Source organism: Elaeis guineensis, chromosome 5, assembly GCF_000442705.2.
Source record: "Elaeis guineensis isolate ETL-2024a chromosome 5, EG11, whole genome shotgun sequence".
NCBI classification, from domain to species: Eukaryota; Viridiplantae; Streptophyta; class Magnoliopsida; order Arecales; family Arecaceae; genus Elaeis; species Elaeis guineensis.
Window position 1 is genome coordinate 127,650,705 of NC_025997.2, and position 18,371 is coordinate 127,669,075.

The window sequence follows — 18,371 nt, forward strand, 5'->3', positions numbered from 1 at the left end:
TTAAGGGATCTTCTATTCTCCAGTTCTATCTTCTTCAACTTTTCATCAGGTCAAGGCATGAGCTTAATTAATTTCCTTATCATTAAGGGATCTAAATAAACTTTCTCAAGAAAAAAAGTAAACAATAGATCCGATTCTACTTGAGATCGAATTAAACTTTTGGAAAAATAATTTGAGATCAATCCTAATTCGAAGAACAAATTTTTAAAAACACAAAATGCCCATTTTTATCCGATAAAACTTAAATTCAAACTCAATCAAGCATACATCAAATAAGTAATAAATAGTCCCAAAAAAAATACGTCAGCACAACAATCACTGGGAAAGAACCTGCTATGTACCAAAGCGTGTTGATGTATGGAAGGAAGCTTAACGTTAGTTTTAAAGTGAAATAGTGAAAGATTACAAGTGGAAATTAAATATGCTCATTAAGATATAGTCCAAATGTATAAGTTAAAAATCAAGAAATTAATTTGAAAGCTAGAAGACTACGAAACTAGATCTAGGAGTGAAGAATACTGAGTAGCTTCTTCTTGTTGCTATCAAAGGGCTTCCACACACCAAAAAATCTACCGATGGATGCCTCAAAGTACACCTGCAACCAAAGAATCCACCAACTACCCTCACCCTCGTCCTTAGAATCTACAAGGCTTGCATAAAATCCACCCCATTAAGAAAATGAGAAAGGCAGAATTTGGAAGGATATTCTGATTAACTTGTGGAAACGTGGATACATTGGAGATATTGATAGGCTCTAGGATTCCTACAAGGGACAAGGACAATTAGAATCCTTAGAATCTGAAAAGAAATCAAAAGCTAAGTCTGAGGCTTATTGTTGTTAAATTAGTGAATCTGGAAATAAAAAAGGCTATTTGAAGATAAATTATCCGTTGTCAGATGGCTTCTAAAGTTTTGCAGTTCACCATCAGTTGGATCTGGTCTAGTTTGGACTCCCTTTCATGCTTGGTACCTGTATCATCAGGTTCAAGTCTAGATTCTAACCTTTTATATTAATGGATCAATTTTGGATGGACATAGTTGTGATTCGATCCGATCCATATCCAACCTGGACAAGGGTTTATGGACTTTGCCCTTTATTCCAAGAAGTCATATACATCTGCTCACCAAGGGCTTGGAAAAATGTTTCATATAAACATACTAATCAGTTTGGTTTGTCTGGCCACTGAGCTAATTTAGTTTGATAACAAAAGGTCAACCTATGCAAGGAAGTAGGCATGGTGGTAGGTTGGTAAGTAAAAAGGACATGGAGACCATGGCATAGGCATGTGGGATCTCCATGTTTGCAAAATAAAAAGGATTAAGTGGGCATATAAATCATGAGCTTGGACTATGAAGTAGGCAAGTTAACTTTTATCCAATAACAAAAAAAAAAAGAGAGAACAAATCAATTGCACAAGCTCAGGTCATGCAACAATCTAACTCTAACCTATTACCTCAACCTAAGCCAATATTGATCATCCTGGTAACCTACCTGGATGAGTTGGCTTGAGCTCAATAAAACTTCAAAAAGAATAGAACAGGTCAATCTGCCGATGGTCATGTGAGCTAAAAAGGGGGATAGAAAGTTTTTTGAAATATATTTTTTCCTTTTTTGGTTAAAGAAATATATTTTTTTATCTTAAAAAAAAATTTAAACAAGCGGCCAGTCTGTTATAAATTCTTTAATTGTTTCATGAACCCTTTTTCCCTCCCAATTCGCACCGATCCGATTTTGAAACCTCAACAACCGTCAACTTACCCGCACGTTACTCGCTCACCTCTTCTCTCTCAGCTCCTCTCGCTCTATCATTCTTCGACACAACCCCATCACCATGGCTTCCCCACAACCGCCACCGACCACGCCGGCAAACGAGCACGAAGCCGCCCCTCCGCCGCACTCCCTCCACCGTCCCCAGCGACGGCTCTGGTCGAGATTCCGCTTAAGCTCTTGCCTGCCGAGCCCCTGCCTCCGCCCGAAGAAGGTCCTGATCCACTCCTCCTGGATCACCCTAGTCGGCCTCTTCCTCATCCGCCTCGCCACCGCCGACACCAGTAGTGCCACCGAGGCCAGAGTCTTCGCCATCGCCGGCGCCGCCGTCGCCTCGCTCCCCTGGCTCCTCATCTTCCTCGCAACCGCCGCCATCACCGTCTTCTTCGAGGCCGGCATCTGCGACCTCACCTGGATCTTCTCCGGATCAGGAGGCGGGCCGCCCCGGAGGAAGCACCGCCAGGAGCAGAATGCGGAGGACGACGGCAGCGACGACGCAATCGGCGCCGCAGCAAGAGCACGCGGCGGAGGTGCAGCAGACGAAGGGGCCGGGAAGGATGGGACCTGTTTGCCGTCGGCAGTGGATGAAGCGTCGACATCGTCGGCTGCGCCGGCGGCAGCTGAGGCGGCATCGCCACCATGATCGGAACCCTTTCCCGACTTCTCGGAGGCCTGGTATTTGGACTGATTCGATGGGTTCACCTTTGTGGGATTCTGTAATTTTCTTCGGGTGAGTAGTTGTTGATTCTACGGTTAGTGATGGAGCATTATGCAATTGTTTCTATTCTCTCGAACATGAAAATGATTTGGAAATTGAGATCAGTCTTTTATCCCACGCTGATAGCCGTAATTCTGTTTCCATGCGACCGTCCCGATTTCTTTTATATATTTTGTCAATGAGGAAAGGGCCGACGAGGGTTGGATTTGGACCCACCTTACTTTTGAACAGGACGTGCTCAAGGGGACGTTCTTCTGTGAATAAAAAATTTACATACGAATCTATAAAATTAAATATCTATAAATTTTATTGATTGACAAAAAAATAATTTAATTATTTTAATAATATTTTTTTATTTTTTAAATAAATATTATTCATAAAAAATAATTTATTTATCATAAAAATATAAATAAATTAGTTAATAAAAAAATTGATCTATTTTTTCATAATATTTATTTATAAAAAATAGATTCTAAATAATATAATCAGGTATATAAATTTTGAAATACATTGAGAACATTTAGATTTTTAACTAATATGTGCAGAAAATGATGAATCAAAATAATGATGAATCCATTATTATGTGACAATTGCAATGGTCATCGACGCCACCGCATCTTATTTCGATCACCATGTACCCAAAACTTAAATCAAAAATTTATTTTTAAAAAAAAAAATGAGTAAGACACGAAGTAAATTGACACCATTGTTATGTACTTTTCTTGTTATCAAAGGCCAATGCTTGAAGTTGTCTTTTGATTCCTACTTCAAAGAGTGTAAAATAGAAAAAGACAAAAAAAAAAAACCTACTTTCCACATGCCTGCTACTGTGCGAGCGGTTGCAGCAATTGTTGAAGAAACGGCTGCAAAATTGGTGCACACAGCAAAACCTTTTAAAAGTTTTTTATATAGCTGTTGATCGGGAATTGGGAGGACAAATAGACTACATACACTCACTCAGTCACAAGGAGAAACAAAATGCCAGCCCAACTAAGAACCTGAAGATCACCTTTTTTTTTTTTCTTTCTTTTTTTTAATCCTCATGTATCCGCCCAGATTGCCGACTCACTCAGATGCATGGCCCGAGATTGCGCCCCTCACAAACCCCTACATATCTCAGGCTTTAGGATTTGGGCACCTAATCAATCAAATAATCTGTAATCCGAATCGAGCGGCTTAAGCCCGAGGGGTATATTCAAATGGGCTCAACTAAGCCAAGCCTGAGCTATTCAAGAACAGCTTAGTTCCTTAGGAAATGCTTAGCATGATAGAAGATGTTGTAAGCCAAAAACACATTTACGATTCCATAAGTACCGATAGCAATTTATCAGCTTACAACCACGAGCATAAACACTCGAATCTTTGAAAATCCAAAAAAAGAGTGACGCCAATCTACTTCAAGAATGGCATCTTTTTTCATGACGGTTTGCTCCACACAAATTCAGAGGTATTCCAACAGCTGTAAATGTACCCAAATCTAAAACAAAGCAGAGCACGAAACAAAAAATACGACCAACAAGCATATTGAAACCTGAAAAGTAGCCAAATCCAATAGACGCAACTTTATAGTAAATAACCAGCAAAAAATTGGACAAACCGGACAGCAGCGACCTACCTGGAAGTATAAATATGCAGCCAGACAGAATGTAAATTTCTTCCAAACAGTTTAAAGTCTCCAATAAAACCAAATATGCATGGTACATATCGGCAAATGACATAGTTAAAATCCCAAAAATCATAAATTGGAATCAAAATTTCCACCATATTATGCTGTATCAAACCTGAAAAAACAAAAAAGAACACTGATACAAAAACCTAATTCCTAACCACAGGTCAACACCACCATCACATGACTTGAAAGATAAACCATCACATGACTTGAAAGATGAGCTCCATTATGGCTGTTGTAGCTCATACCTTATGGCCTCGAGCTTTACTTCTTCTTTGCAGCAGACTTGGTGACCTTGGCACCACTAGGGTCCTTCTTCTCAACACTCTTGATGACTCCCACAGCCACCGTCTGTCTCATGTCTCTGACAGCAAAACGACCAAGAGGAGGATACTGAGAGAAAGTCTCAACCACCATAGGCTTGGTGGGAATCATCTTCACAAATCCAGCATCACCATTCTTAAGGAACTTAGGCTCCTTCTCAAGCTCCTTGCCAGATCGCCTGTCAATCTTGGTGAGGATCTCAGCGAATTTGACAGCAATGTGAGAGGTGTGGCAATCAAGCACAGGGGCATAACCATTACCAATCTGACCCGGGTGATTCATGATGATGACCTGAGAAGTGAAGCTGGCAGCCTCCTTTGCAGGATCATCCTTTGAGTTGGAGGCAACAAAACCACGCTTGAGATCTTTGACAGCAACATTCTTAACGTTAAATCCTACATTGTCACCAGGGAGAGCCTCTTGCAAGGCTTCATGGTGCATCTCAACAGATTTAACTTCAGTAGTCAGTCCACTTGGCCCAAAGGTGACAACCATACCAGGCTTGAGGATACCAGTCTCAACACGTCCAACGGGGACAGTACCAATGCCACCAATCTTGTAGACATCCTGAAGTGGGAGGCGAAGGGGCTTATCGGAGGGCCTCTTGGGCTCCTGGATCATGTCAAGAGCCTCAAGAAGTGTTGGGCCCTTGTACCAATCTAAGTTTGTGGACCTCTCGATCATGTTGTCACCTTCAAAACCGGAGATGGGAACAAAAGGAATCTTCTCAGGATTGTAACCTACCTTCTTCAGGTAGGAGGACACTTCTTTAACAATTTCATCATACCTTGCCTTGGAGTACTTTGGTGTAGTTGCATCCATCTACCAAAATTCCAACAACACCAAGATAATTTTTTTTTTCAAAAAAAGAAACATATTAGAGCAGTTTCAGAATGACTCTCAACTATCTATGGGTCATAATGTAGGCAGAGATATTTGAAACACTTTTAAGGACAACCATTCCAGAAAGGGACACTGGAAGCCAATTTGGAATTTGGATAAGCATCTATACACATGCATATGCAGGGATAGAAAGGATGGCTACAAGGTAGCAGAAAATGTGCTGTTTGAAAGCAAATTCAGACCAACGACAAAATCAGATAATTGGACTTTGGTGAGAAAAAAGGGAAATAATTTGTGAGGAAAGATGTAATGAGAGGTTGAAACCAGAAAATAATATATCTAAGCTGTAAACCATCGAGCCAAACAAACCAAAATTATGATCAGTCAACATTAGCATACCCAAAAAATTCTGAAAAATGAAAAATTGAACTAAACATCATAAAACCACACACACACAGAGAGAGAGAGAGAGAGAGAGAGAGCAGCAAAGAGCATTCACGATAAGATCAAGGATAACTACTGCTTTCAAAAAGCATATGGGAGAAGGAACAACAAGTTGGTTTCAGACTTCTTACCTTGTTGCAACAGCAAATCATCTGCTTCACACCAAGGGTAAAGGCAAGCAAAGCATGCTCACGGGTCTGCCCATCCTTAGATATACCAGCCTCAAAACCACCAGTAGTGGAGTCAATAATAAGGACAGCACAGTCAGCCTGGGAGGTTCCTGTGATCATGTTCTTAATGAAGTCACGATGACCAGGTGCATCAATGACTGTGCAGTAGTACTTGGTGGTCTCAAACTTCCACAGAGCAATATCAATGGTGATACCACGCTCACGCTCAGCCTTCAGCTTGTCCAAAACCCATGCATACTTGAAAGACCTCTTGTTCATCTCCGCAGCCTCCTTTTCAAATCTCTCAATCACACGCTTATCAATTCCACCAAGCTTGTAAATGAGATGCCCGGTGGTGGTCGACTTGCCAGAGTCAACATGACCAATGACGACAATGTTGATATGGACCTTCTCCTTACCCATGGTTGCTGTAGGCATTCATAAAACAAATGAATCAGCAAAAGTAGGAAAACATGAGAAGATGGTAAAGCAGATACCAAATTCTATTACATACTGCAGTCCATGCATCTCAGCAACCATGAAAACTAAAATAAACTACATTATAATCTTGCAAAGTTGGAGCAAACTAAAACAAACTGATATAAAACAGTACAGTTAATTTGAATAAAAAACTCTGATATTGTTGGCATAGTTTATAAAACAAAAAATAGCTAGCCAAATATCTCAACAGACTAGCATTGTGTACCTGGACCAAATAAAACATAAGACATAAAAGTAAAAGTACCATCACCTGATATGGATATGACAAAAAAATTGCCCTCATCTAATATATGTACAGGAGTAGGGGACCCAAGAGCTAATAAAAAAAAATAACTCAAGATAATGATAACTCCCTGTTTCTGAAATTTCATATATGCCTCCAGAACAAAGCCATCAAGATGTAATTAACATTTTCTTGCAGCTGAAAGAAGAGGCAAAACCCACTTGAATGATATGCAACAAAAAAAGTGTTCTTGAATTTTTAATATGTGCAAGAAATAATGGGTATATACACTATGGAAAAAACAATATAGAAATTCATAAACTGGCAAAAAACCTAATTCCTCCAAAACACACACTAAGCTTTTTTTTTTTTTTTTTGGGGGGGGCGGGGGGGGGGGGCGGCGGCTAAAACAAAGCATTCATGCAAATCTTACATAAATATATCCAGAAGAGTCAGAAAATAAAACAACCCTGAAAGACCGAGGGGCCAACTCCACACAAGTCCAAAAAGAACATCCTCTGTATGCTCAACAACATAAACGGTCACCCAATCAGTTGTCGTATACCCCCCCCCCCAAACAAAAAATATGATGAATGGCAAGGTTGATGCAGCCCAACAGCTAGATCGCAATGTCCTATAGGAGAGGATGGGAGATGGCTCCATGCATGCAATTCTGGAGTTAGATTACTACAATAGCAATCTCCCTTAATAGGGATGTCAATGGGCACCTGCCCCTACCCATCCGGTAGAGCCTTTTTTTTTTTTTTTTTTGTGGAAAAACCCACCATGAGTTGAGTTGGGGTCTTGATTTTGAAAACCCACAATGGATAGGATCAAGTTGTGGATTTACCCCTAACCCTATCCTATCTGACCCGTTACGTATATGTATTTATTAAAATATCCCCCTCCATAATAGCATATTTACAAATATACCTACGTACATATATCAAATTTGTTAGGGTCTTGGGCTTTTTTTGCTGTAGTATGTATCTGTTTGTATTGTACAGATTGATGGTTGAAACAGGTTTTAGAACTTGTTTGATTTAAAATAGGTATGAAACTTGATAAATTTGAAACAGATTTGATTGGTGGTGTTTGCATTGTGCATTTGCTTTGGTGGATTGTGGATAGAGGAGAGTACTACCCACCACCCGCATGGGTAAGGTAAAGATTTAAAATCTCTACCTACCATGGTGGATAGGGTCAGATGGTGCGTAGGGGGTGGGTAGAGTATAGATTTAGCAAAACTTGTACCCTATCCTGTCCATTGACATCCCTATCCCTCAAATAATAAGATGGTCAGCGTGCAAGGTCCAACAAGCATAAGCGATCTCAGCCCACGTAGTACGAAGCTCTGTCTTGAGAATGGTAGGCTCATCGAATCTGCTCCCTCCAACCGCAACAAGGTTCAAGCATGACCCCCTGATTACAAAACCAGCACCATCCCGCCTGTCTCTGACACTACCATTAGAGTTGACCTGGAGATATACCAGAGATAGGTACTCTCAGGAGATGAAAATCCATCAGACCGCTACAAAAGCAGGATGGGAGTCTCAGATCTCTAGAGACCTCAAGATCACTTCAGTCAACTCCATAGCCGATATGAGGGCATGCTCCAAAGTCTCGTCGGCCACCATCTGGACTCGAAGACCACTTCGTTCCTCGTCAGTCAAATGTAATAAGCAATATAGGCAACATGGATAGTAGTCGCTCTAATTGCCTCACTCCAACGCTCTGCCAGAGGAACTCCAAAAAAGCCTAGTTCAGAGCCTCGACATGAACAAACTGGTAGTGCTTGCCCGTGATGTACCACACACCTGTCGGCCCACTGAACACTGAAAGAGGACATGCTCCACTGTCTCATCCTCAAAATCGCAGTCTATCCCTCAAGATAGCTCTGATCGGAAGCCAACCCCAAGCCACCTTCCATAGAAAAAGACACCCTCGAATGCACTCCTACCTCTAGCTCCAGCCAATGTCCAAATACCTAGTGGGCTCTTGCAAAAATAGGTGGCATGGATCAGCCATCATCGCTGTCAGGATGCAAGAGGATCCCAGACTTTAACATCTAAGCATACGTGAGTGGGAATTGCAATGAATCGCATTCGCTCTCCTATCTGCTCACCAAAGACATGAGTGAGTGCCTCCTGATTTCACTCGATGCCGTCAGGCTAAAGCAAATCACGAACACTCAAAAGGATGTAGCAACCTCGAGGCAGAGAAAAGTCAACCAATAGCTCAATGATAGGTCGGCCACCAATAGGTCCCACAAAAGGTCCACTGACCTACCATCCCCCATTAGCCATCTCGTCTATTCAATCACATCAAGGGCTCGCAAACAAATCTCCCTCCAGAGAAAAGAGCTGCTCTGACCGGCTCGAATCCTCTCGTCCATAAGCCAAAGACCATACCTGACCCTCATCATTGAACTCCACTCTCCGACTCGAGCACTATCCTGGCCATATGCCGAGCGATCAAGACCTCCAATCTCATCACTAAGAAATGAATATTCAAGCCACCATCTCCCAACAACTAGCAAATCACATCCCAGGCCAATAAATGCACGCCCTGACCTTCCAGATGTGAGCTCCACAGTAAGCGCCGAAAGTGCTTCTCCAACTTCAAAACCAAGGTCTTGGGCAGGATCGAGTTCGAAAGAAGATAAACTAGCATAGAACTAAGAATTGACCTCATCAAAGTAACTCTATCCATCATAAAGAAAGCTCTAGCCTGCCAGAACTGAGGTTGCTCGTGAATCGCCTACTCCACGACTGCACACTTAGCCTCCTCAACCTACAACCAAAGATGGGGACACCAAGGTACTGCAAGGGCCCACTGTGCTCCACAATGCCAAGACTATCCTTGATCATATGCTGCAACTGGCTGGGCATCCTCAAATTGAAATATACTATAGACTTGAGGAGGTTCACCTTCTAACCCGAGGCACTACAGTACTCCATAATCCTCCTTAAGCCGATGATGTTGCGAATTGATATCCAGCACACCAACAAACAATCATCTACAAAGAGTAAATGCGAGATCAATTGTAGGGGTGTGCATTCGGTTTAAACCGATCCAAAGTTTTGAAAAACCGAACTACCGAACTTACATTTTGTAGAACCAAAAACCGAGCTGAAATAGCTTAAAACCAAACAAACCAAACTGAAATAATTTTGGTTCAGTTCAGTAATTCAGTTTTGGGCTTCTTTATATTGGGCTTTTGGTTTTGATTTAGACTTATTTAATTCTTTAATAGTTTCATTATTTGGGCTATAGAATTTCACTTGTGCCTAGTCTAGGTGGACCATGATTTAGAAAGGACATGATAAATGAGTCTGATTCAAAATTAGACTAAATAAATAATGAAAGATAGTCTTTTTTTTTAAAAAAAAATCACTTTGAGATTGTCTCACGTTCTCCTAAACCTAAATATCATCCAAAAAAATAACATCAATCTGACTCACCTAAACAAAGCCTCAAAGAAATAAAGAAAAAAAAAACACAATCTATACAAATATGTTCTCAAAAATAATAACATTTGAAAATGAACTACTCTAGACTCAAAACAGAAACCTCCTCTCACAGAGCACATGCACGGTGGATGGCGTGCAATAGGGAATTGGTCAAATACAAGGGGTAACATAGCGTGCTATCTACCGTGAGATTTGACACGATCTAACTAGACCATCTGGTTCAAATAATATTTAACTCAAACATAAATATTAAATAAAAAAAATCAGATAATTTCAATTTTCGATTAACCAAAATTATCAAATTAAATACCAAAGATCGAACCAATTAAAAAATTTCGATTCGATTTGAAACCAAAACCAAAATTTTCAAAAAAAAAAAAATCAAACACCAAAATAATTAACGGTTTGGTTCAATTTTTGGTTAACCGAACCATTTGCACACCCCTGGTCAATTGGATCTCAGAAGCTGGCATGTATGGATCGAGTACCAACCCCTCGAATGCCACACGAAGAGCTCGCAAAAGGGCATCAGTGCAAATAATGAAAAGATAAAGAGACATGACAACCTTGCCCCAAGCCAACAGCGGAATAGAAGAAATCCGATGGTGTCCCATTAATCAGGATGGCAAAAAAAGGGCTTTGGATGCAAGCCATGATCCAGCCGATCAAGGGTGGAAGCCAAAGTCCGTCAAGACCTCCTTGAGGAAGTGTCAGCTCATCTAATTGTAGGCCCGCTCTATATCATGCTGGACCACCATCAGACTTCCATGAGAACAGGCACGACAAACATAATGCATGAACTCTTGAACGAGATGTTGTCGGAGATGCTTCATCTACCAATGAAAGCCTCCTACTCAAGACAAATCAACCATGGGAAAATAGACTTCATCCTATACACCATCATCTTTGCACACATTTTGTATATAGTCGTGCACAAACTGATTGATCTAAAGTGCCCCAACTCCAAGGCATTCCGCCACTTCGGAAGGAGAGTGATAAAGGTCTACTTCCAGACTTCAGGCATCTAACTAATGGCAAAAAACTATATCACAACCATAATCTCAAGATAGATAATCTGTCGATAATGCCTGAAGAACAAGGGAGAAGCCATCTAATCCTAAAGCTTTATCCTTCGCGATCGACCAAACCACTCACTACCATGAGATCTCTATTTTCCTACTCCCTGACCATCCTTCAATGGAGGGGAACAAGAGTCTCAACCCCACCTAGAGGCATCATCCATTATGATCTAAAGAAACAAATGACCTGCCCAATTTTCTCCACAGCTATCAACCGCTGACCATCGATGTCCCTGATCAGCCTATTCTGATTCTTGTGCCTACGGATGATGGTGATTTTGTGAAAAAATTTTCATGTTCCAACCTCCCTTCCTGATCCACTAGACCCTAGGCTTCTATCTCCACAAAGTTTCCTACTACCTCAGAAGTGAGTGATGCTCGAATGGCTTGCCTCATAGGTCAACCAGGCCATCCTCCATAAGGCCACCCTTTCGATCCTCACAATCCTAAAGCTCAGGGATGGCTGCCTCAACTACCTCAAGCCTCTTGAAGATATCACCAACCTCAAGCCTCTTGAAGATATCATCAACCTCAAACTTGTTCCACTAGCACAAATGCCTCCTTGTCAACCCCAATCTACGTGCCACCCGATACCTAGCATCATCCTAGACCGACAGTCTCCACACCTCCCTCATGATGACCCAAGATCGAGAATAAAATAACCAAAACTTCTCAAATGAAAAAGGACTATACTAAGAGAGGGGTCATTGGTTGCTAAGATCAAATAATGATAGAAGACAATCCTCAGCAAATCTTAAGCAAGATGGCCTAGATGCAGCTGAACACAACTGGCCATTGCTAACACCCTATCAATCGTCTCTGACACCCAGGCACCCCCTTGGCAATTATTGCATCAGGTGAACCACAGACCAACAAAATCGAGAAGAATCAGGCCATTGGAGTGAAGGAATTCCTTAAATTCACCAAACTCAATATCATGAACAGAAGGTGGACCCCATCTTTTTTTGTGAGGGCCATCGATGCAGTTGAAATCATTTGCTACGACAGAAGGAATTCCCTGCTCAATCAAATTGGATATCTCCTACCATAGGACCTGTCTCTCTCTATAATCGATACTTACATACACACCAAACAAACACCAAACAAAATCATTCATTTTAATAATGACAATTGCAACTTGCTGAGTACTATGATGGAAGACATCCACCAATGCCATCCCAACTTTTCAAACCACAATGATACCCCCTAATAAGCCCTGGAACTCCACTGCATAAAAACCAAGGCTCACCGAAAATCGATGCCCGATGCGAGCCAGCCTCGACCCAGAGTCTCTAGTCTCCAAAAGAACACAAACATCCAAATTATGTTGTTGCATAACCCTCCAAAACGTCGAGTGGAATGACAACTTGCCCGCGCCCCCCTCAAACATTCCAGAAGAGCAACTTCATCAATCACTGGTGGAAGTGGGCAAATCCTGTTTGCATTCCACCGAGGACCCATAATCTATCACATTCTCCTCCATGTCTTCTCCCAACTTCAATTGATCCCCATGTAGGGCCTTTTTGACCAGCTCACAACTTCCCCATGACCCATACGGGCTTCTTCCTCATGAGACCCCATTGCCCTCCTTTCCATCTAAGGCAAGTTTCCTAATGCTCATCAAAGAGGAATTAGCAACGACGCATGATGTCATCAGCCGTTGGAGCTCCTCCCTCGATCGGGGTCACCAGATCCACCCATTGGCCATCCATTGATGGCTATCCCATCCAAAGCCGATAAGAGGGGCTACCTCGTTGATTCCCACAGTTGATGACAAGCTCCCAATGGTAGAGTCAAAAAAGGGTTGAGGTCTGATGTTTCCCCCGACCGATGGGAGGATTTCTCCTCCGACAAAAGCATCGGAACATCGATCACCATTGAGCTCGAGCCTTGGTTCTCACAACTTTCAATCCAGCACTCAGGCCCGCCTCAGCCGGCCCAACCGACTCCATGCCCGAGGCACGGGTTGGGGCCTGATTGGCAACAAGCGATTGACTGATCGGGCTAGGCTTCTAATCCTCTTCAGCGAAAGCCCATCAATGTTGGACATGTAAAGCTCCGATGGGCTCAAGCTCTCCTCCCGGCCCACCTCCATTTCATGACCCAAGCCCAGCTCAAAAAGAGCCCTGAACTCGGACCCGGATGCGACCATTTTGACTCAATCCACCTTTGAGTCTTTTTTCCTTCTCCGAGGAGCGCCAGCGTGCGACTTTGGTCGACTTCTACCACCTGTCGGAGTCCGATGACGAGTCGGGCGAGCTCTCTTGCCAATGTGGCGAGCTAGGATGAGATAGGAAAAAGCTCAGGCTGAAGGAATCCAGGTTGGACTCAGAATCGATCCTTCCCTTGGCCGGAACCCTAAAAGGATGGGGCTGTCGGATTCTAGACATTGCCACCCAAGGATCAAGGCACGATTAGCCAACGGAGGCCAACACCTCTCCCCCTATCCTTGCCTTCAACCACCATGGGAGAGACAAGAACATCCTCCAACTGCAACTGCCACCCCCCGCAAACCGTCTCCAATGGACTCTGGCACTCGTCGATGTGACCCGACCACGCGTTAATTACAGACAATGGAGAGGTTTTCATACACAAAAGGTTGCCAAAATAAGCCTTTATGGACCCAGATTGAGACCCCTGGTTTCCTTGGTACCAACGAGTCAATCTCCACCCGAAGGCATGCAAAACCAATCTTTCGATGGAGATCAGTGAATTAATCTAAAGTTGCCAATTTGCCAGCCTCCACAGCAATTCCCATCACCACCTCCTACTGCCAATACATAATCGACAAGCCTAGTAAACGAACCCAAACTACCGATCACCGTACCATGTAGACGTCAAGGATGAAATAGGCGGTCCATGGCTACAAGTGACCAATGACAAACCACGAGCCAAGGTTGAGGACTGCATCACACTCCTCTGACCAAAAGCGCGCCAAGTGTTGTTCTTCGACCAAGGCGAATAGCTCAGGATCATTCTAGAGTTTCCCTCGGACCTTGAACTCCTTCGCAATCCAATCCGTTAGGACTCTCCAGCCAAGGCTCCGTTAGGACTCTCCAGCCAAGGCTCCGAACAAAGATGTAGTTTTCCCACTATTTCCAGGACTCCATCTCCTTCGAAAATTCAAGCACTTTGGTAAAGTATTTTTGCAGTTACTCAACCTCCTCCGATGTAATCTTATGCACCGTCCATCAGGGCTGCCTCGACGACCCTGGAGCCACACAAGCACAGGGCTTTTCTCCTCCCATCGACTCAGGCAATAATGGGCCTCCATCGACTGCTCCTTTCCTCTAATCAGGACATCAATAACACCCACCACAACCACCCAACACCTGTTCAATGAAAAGCCTAAAGATTGCATGATCCTCAACAGAATCCCAAATTGGCGAACCATGAAAGGACAAGCTTGGTAGATGTTCAGTTTCCACACACTAAGCTTTGAAAAATGATGTTATGTAAAAGTTGAGAGAGGCTCGAAGTTCAAAAATTTCTGTACCTCTAGAACATTTACCCACTTACCACTAGAGAAAAAGAAAATTTTGTCCCGTAGCACAGAGTAAAAATGATCCAATACAAATAAAAAAAGAGTACATGATAAAACATTAACTCCATTATCAAGGAATCATCTTCTATAGAGATTAAACCTAAAAGTTTAAAGACTATTTTAAGGATATAATGAGTGGGTTTGATTCCTTGGGTCATACAACCACTTGCTAGGGAAAACTAACTACCATCCGTTGACTTTTTGCCAACTGCATATGCTGTAGAGGGTTAACTTCAAAAATCACATATCTAAAATATTCAAAACATGGTTACAATTCTTAATAGTCATAAAAAAAATAAAACTCACATAATAAAACTGCACATACATAATTAATAGGCTTGCCATTATTGAATGAATCATATGCAAGGGTGGTCAAGAATTAATAAATTCATAATAGTGATTTCATGCACATGTAACATATGAAAGAATCAAGATATTAATCAATAAAATCAATAACAACAAAGTTAAAGACGATCAATTTTATCTCATTTGTTAGTTACTAGAATGCGAAAAAATTACTCATAACTAATTGAGGTTCCATATTAAAGAAATGGTTTTCTGTTAATGTAAATATTTCAAATAGACAAATTCAATAAACCATGTGAGTCTTGGCTTCAACAACCACTCCTTCAAACTAAGTCATGAAGCATGTGGTTATCATATATGAGTAGCAAACTTTTAGGATGGCCTCCAACTGCTGAAAGTTAAATTGAAATGTAGAAAGCAGCAAAATTCTATCGCAAGAGATATTGACATAGGAATAGCTCTTAAATAGCTAAGACACAACTAACACGGTAACTTTAATATGTCAAAATAAAAAAAAATGAAAACCCTGAAAAAAAAACTATTTTGTGATGTACGAGAGTATGATATCCATAAGCAAGCAACAAAAATAGACTCAGGATATGATGACTCCCTATTGTCAAAATTCAATATATGCCTCATGAACAAGGCTGCCAGGATCTGTTATGCCCCGGCAGCCGAAAGGGGAGGCAAAAATTCCGTCAAGCAAGAGATGCTGCACCAATTAATGGCTATTTGAGTGTAGATCAGCCGAATTCTTGCGTCCTAAATGTTAGGTAAGACTAGACTGGCGAGCAAATACATAAATTAGCATATCCAAAAGACAATCTTGGCTTCGGAAATAAAACATTTTGCAAGTAAAGAGGGGCTCAAACTTCACAACCCGGTCGCTACGATACTTTGGATCCCTGATTTTCACTTAAAAGAAAAAGAAAAATTTCTTCTGGTGGCACATTCAAATCATGATCTAATAACTAAAGGAAAAACACTAATATATCTCCAATAAACAGAAGCATCTGAAAATTAAAACACTTCGATTACCAAAAATTAATATCCTTGCCGTCCAAATGTTGTGAATCCAATAGCAGCATACAGAATATCAATCACCGATCCTATTGATAGAGAGAACAGAAACAAATTTGTTGATCGAAAAATTCAGATGCAAAAAAAAAGAATCAACTTTAGGTAATCGTTCGACGATATAGCTTCATAAAAAAATGTCTTTCAAACAATCGCCAGAAAATCGAGCATAAACAACAAGAAATGTCAGGCGTTTTCCCCAAAAAACCGACCTTTCTCCTTCTACAACAAGATTCGATGTGGAAAAAGAATGGATCGGATAGCAGCAGAACCAAAGACCTCACCTTTTGGACGTGACGGCGCTGTGTGGGAAACGACTGAGCCCTCCCAAAAAAGAAGAACCAGGGCAAGCTTCAGCACTCGGAGGGCTAGAGAGGGTTTTGAGAGGAAGCTCGCTGGCGTTCTTATAGGGGATATCTGAAGAGCTTTAGTTACCACGCTAGGGTTTCTTTCAACGCCGTTGGATCATCGAATCCGACGGTTCATGGAGTAAGCCTCATCTGATCGTTGGTGGTAACTCGAACGGATAATGCAGTGCCACGTCGACGTGATTAATTGTTGGAGCTCACGTGATCCTCGGACGCTGATTCCTCTTTCGCCTGACGTCTTATTCTCCCAAAAATATTGGGATAAATTCTGGGGCTGCCTTTTTTAGGGTAAAAAATTTTATTCAAAAATTTATATTTTTTAGAATAAATATTTTTAAGATAATATTTAAATAAAAAATAATTTATTTATATTTATTTATATTTTAAAAATTAGTTCAAAAATTGGTTATTCATATTCTTTTACATCGTTAGTTTCCTACATTAGTTACTAAGATATATTCATATTTTTTATAATATCTTTTATTATATAATATATTATATTATATTATTATTTTATAATATAATAATATAATAATATAATATAATATAATATAATATAATATATATTATATAATATTATTATAAATAATAATATAGTATAATATATTATATTATAATAGTATATAATATTATATATAGAACATATTATATTATTATATTATTATTATAGCATTATATAAATATTATTATATATAATAATATAACATATTGTTGTATTATATTATATTATTGTTATAATATTATATTATATTATTATATGTTATAATATAATATTATATTAATATCGTATATTAATAAAATATATTATATTATAAAATTATATTAATATATATTATTATTATAGTATATTATATTATGTTATGTTAATATCTTATATTAATATAATATATTATTATAGTATTATATTATTGTAATATATTATAATAATATAGCATATTATATTATATTTATAATAATTTATTATTATATTATAATATATTATATTATATTATATTATAATATACTATATTAAAATATAATATAGTATATTATATTTTTATAATATATTATAGTATATTATAAAAATATTATTATATATTATATAATATTATCATAAGGTTAAGGGTATATTAGGAATAAATTAAAAATATTATTTTTCTGATTGATGGAAAAATGATTTAGCCACCTCTTAGATGGATAAATTTTTTTTCTATTTCATAGGTAAATACTATCCATAGGAAAGTAACTTATCCATTTTGAAAAATGTAAGAACATAGATAAGTTGGTCCATGAAAAAATTGATCAATTTTTTCATAATATTTATCGATAAAAGAACAAGCCCTTAAGGACTCCCGAAAAAATTTTCTTTTCTTTTTAGGAATTCGAAATCAACTTTCTGATATAAAGATTTTTGGTTAGAGAGAGTTGGGGTCTCGGATCGGAATGGAAATAGATAACTTCCATTCTAACCATTTGGTTGTGAGAAGTTCTATTCCGATTTCAATTCGAGATGGAGTGAGAATGGCCTAATCTATCTAAAACTCAATATTTATTCTCTCACGAGGATTTAAATTTTCATTTCAATTCCATTTCCGCTCACAAACTAAATGTTTTGAAGGATTTGATTATTCTGACTTTGATTTCAATATATTACCATCGAGAAGATGATTTGGCTTAGACCGCTAAGCTGAAGTCAAGAATTAGAAATGCGATGGTCTCCGAAGGACTAGTCGAGACCTTCAAGAGGTGCACTCGATCTCTACTATTTTCTAAGAATTTAAATTTTTATTATGACTCTAATTTCAATTTTGATTGCGATCCAAACACCCCCATAATGTTTGAAAATATAATTTTGCTATATTTGATCAATCATAAAAAAATAATT

General features: G+C 39.8%; 2 protein-coding genes across 3 annotated transcripts; one reads left to right on the top strand and one right to left on the bottom strand.

Moving 5' to 3' along the window:
* The first annotated feature begins 1,607 nt into the window (after positions 1 to 1,607).
* Positions 1,608 to 2,598, top strand: LOC109505875 (uncharacterized). Its single transcript, XM_019850670.3, has one exon. The coding sequence runs from the start codon at positions 1,833 to 1,835 to the stop codon at positions 2,409 to 2,411; it is 579 nt and encodes a 192-aa protein (XP_019706229.1). The 5' UTR covers positions 1,608 to 1,832; the 3' UTR covers positions 2,412 to 2,598.
* A 1,539-nt stretch (positions 2,599 to 4,137) lies between these two features.
* Positions 4,138 to 16,534, bottom strand: LOC105045817 (elongation factor 1-alpha). Of its 2 annotated transcripts, XM_010924230.4 has the most exons (4): positions 16,424 to 16,534; positions 16,101 to 16,171; positions 5,898 to 6,364; positions 4,138 to 5,301 (listed from the first exon to the last, which is right to left on the bottom strand). In XM_010924230.4, exons 3-4 carry the CDS (start codon positions 6,357 to 6,359, stop codon positions 4,420 to 4,422), a joined length of 1,344 nt encoding a protein of 447 aa, XP_010922532.1. In that variant the 5' UTR covers positions 6,360 to 6,364; positions 16,101 to 16,171; positions 16,424 to 16,534; the 3' UTR covers positions 4,138 to 4,419.
* Between the last annotated feature and the right edge of the window lie 1,837 nt (positions 16,535 to 18,371).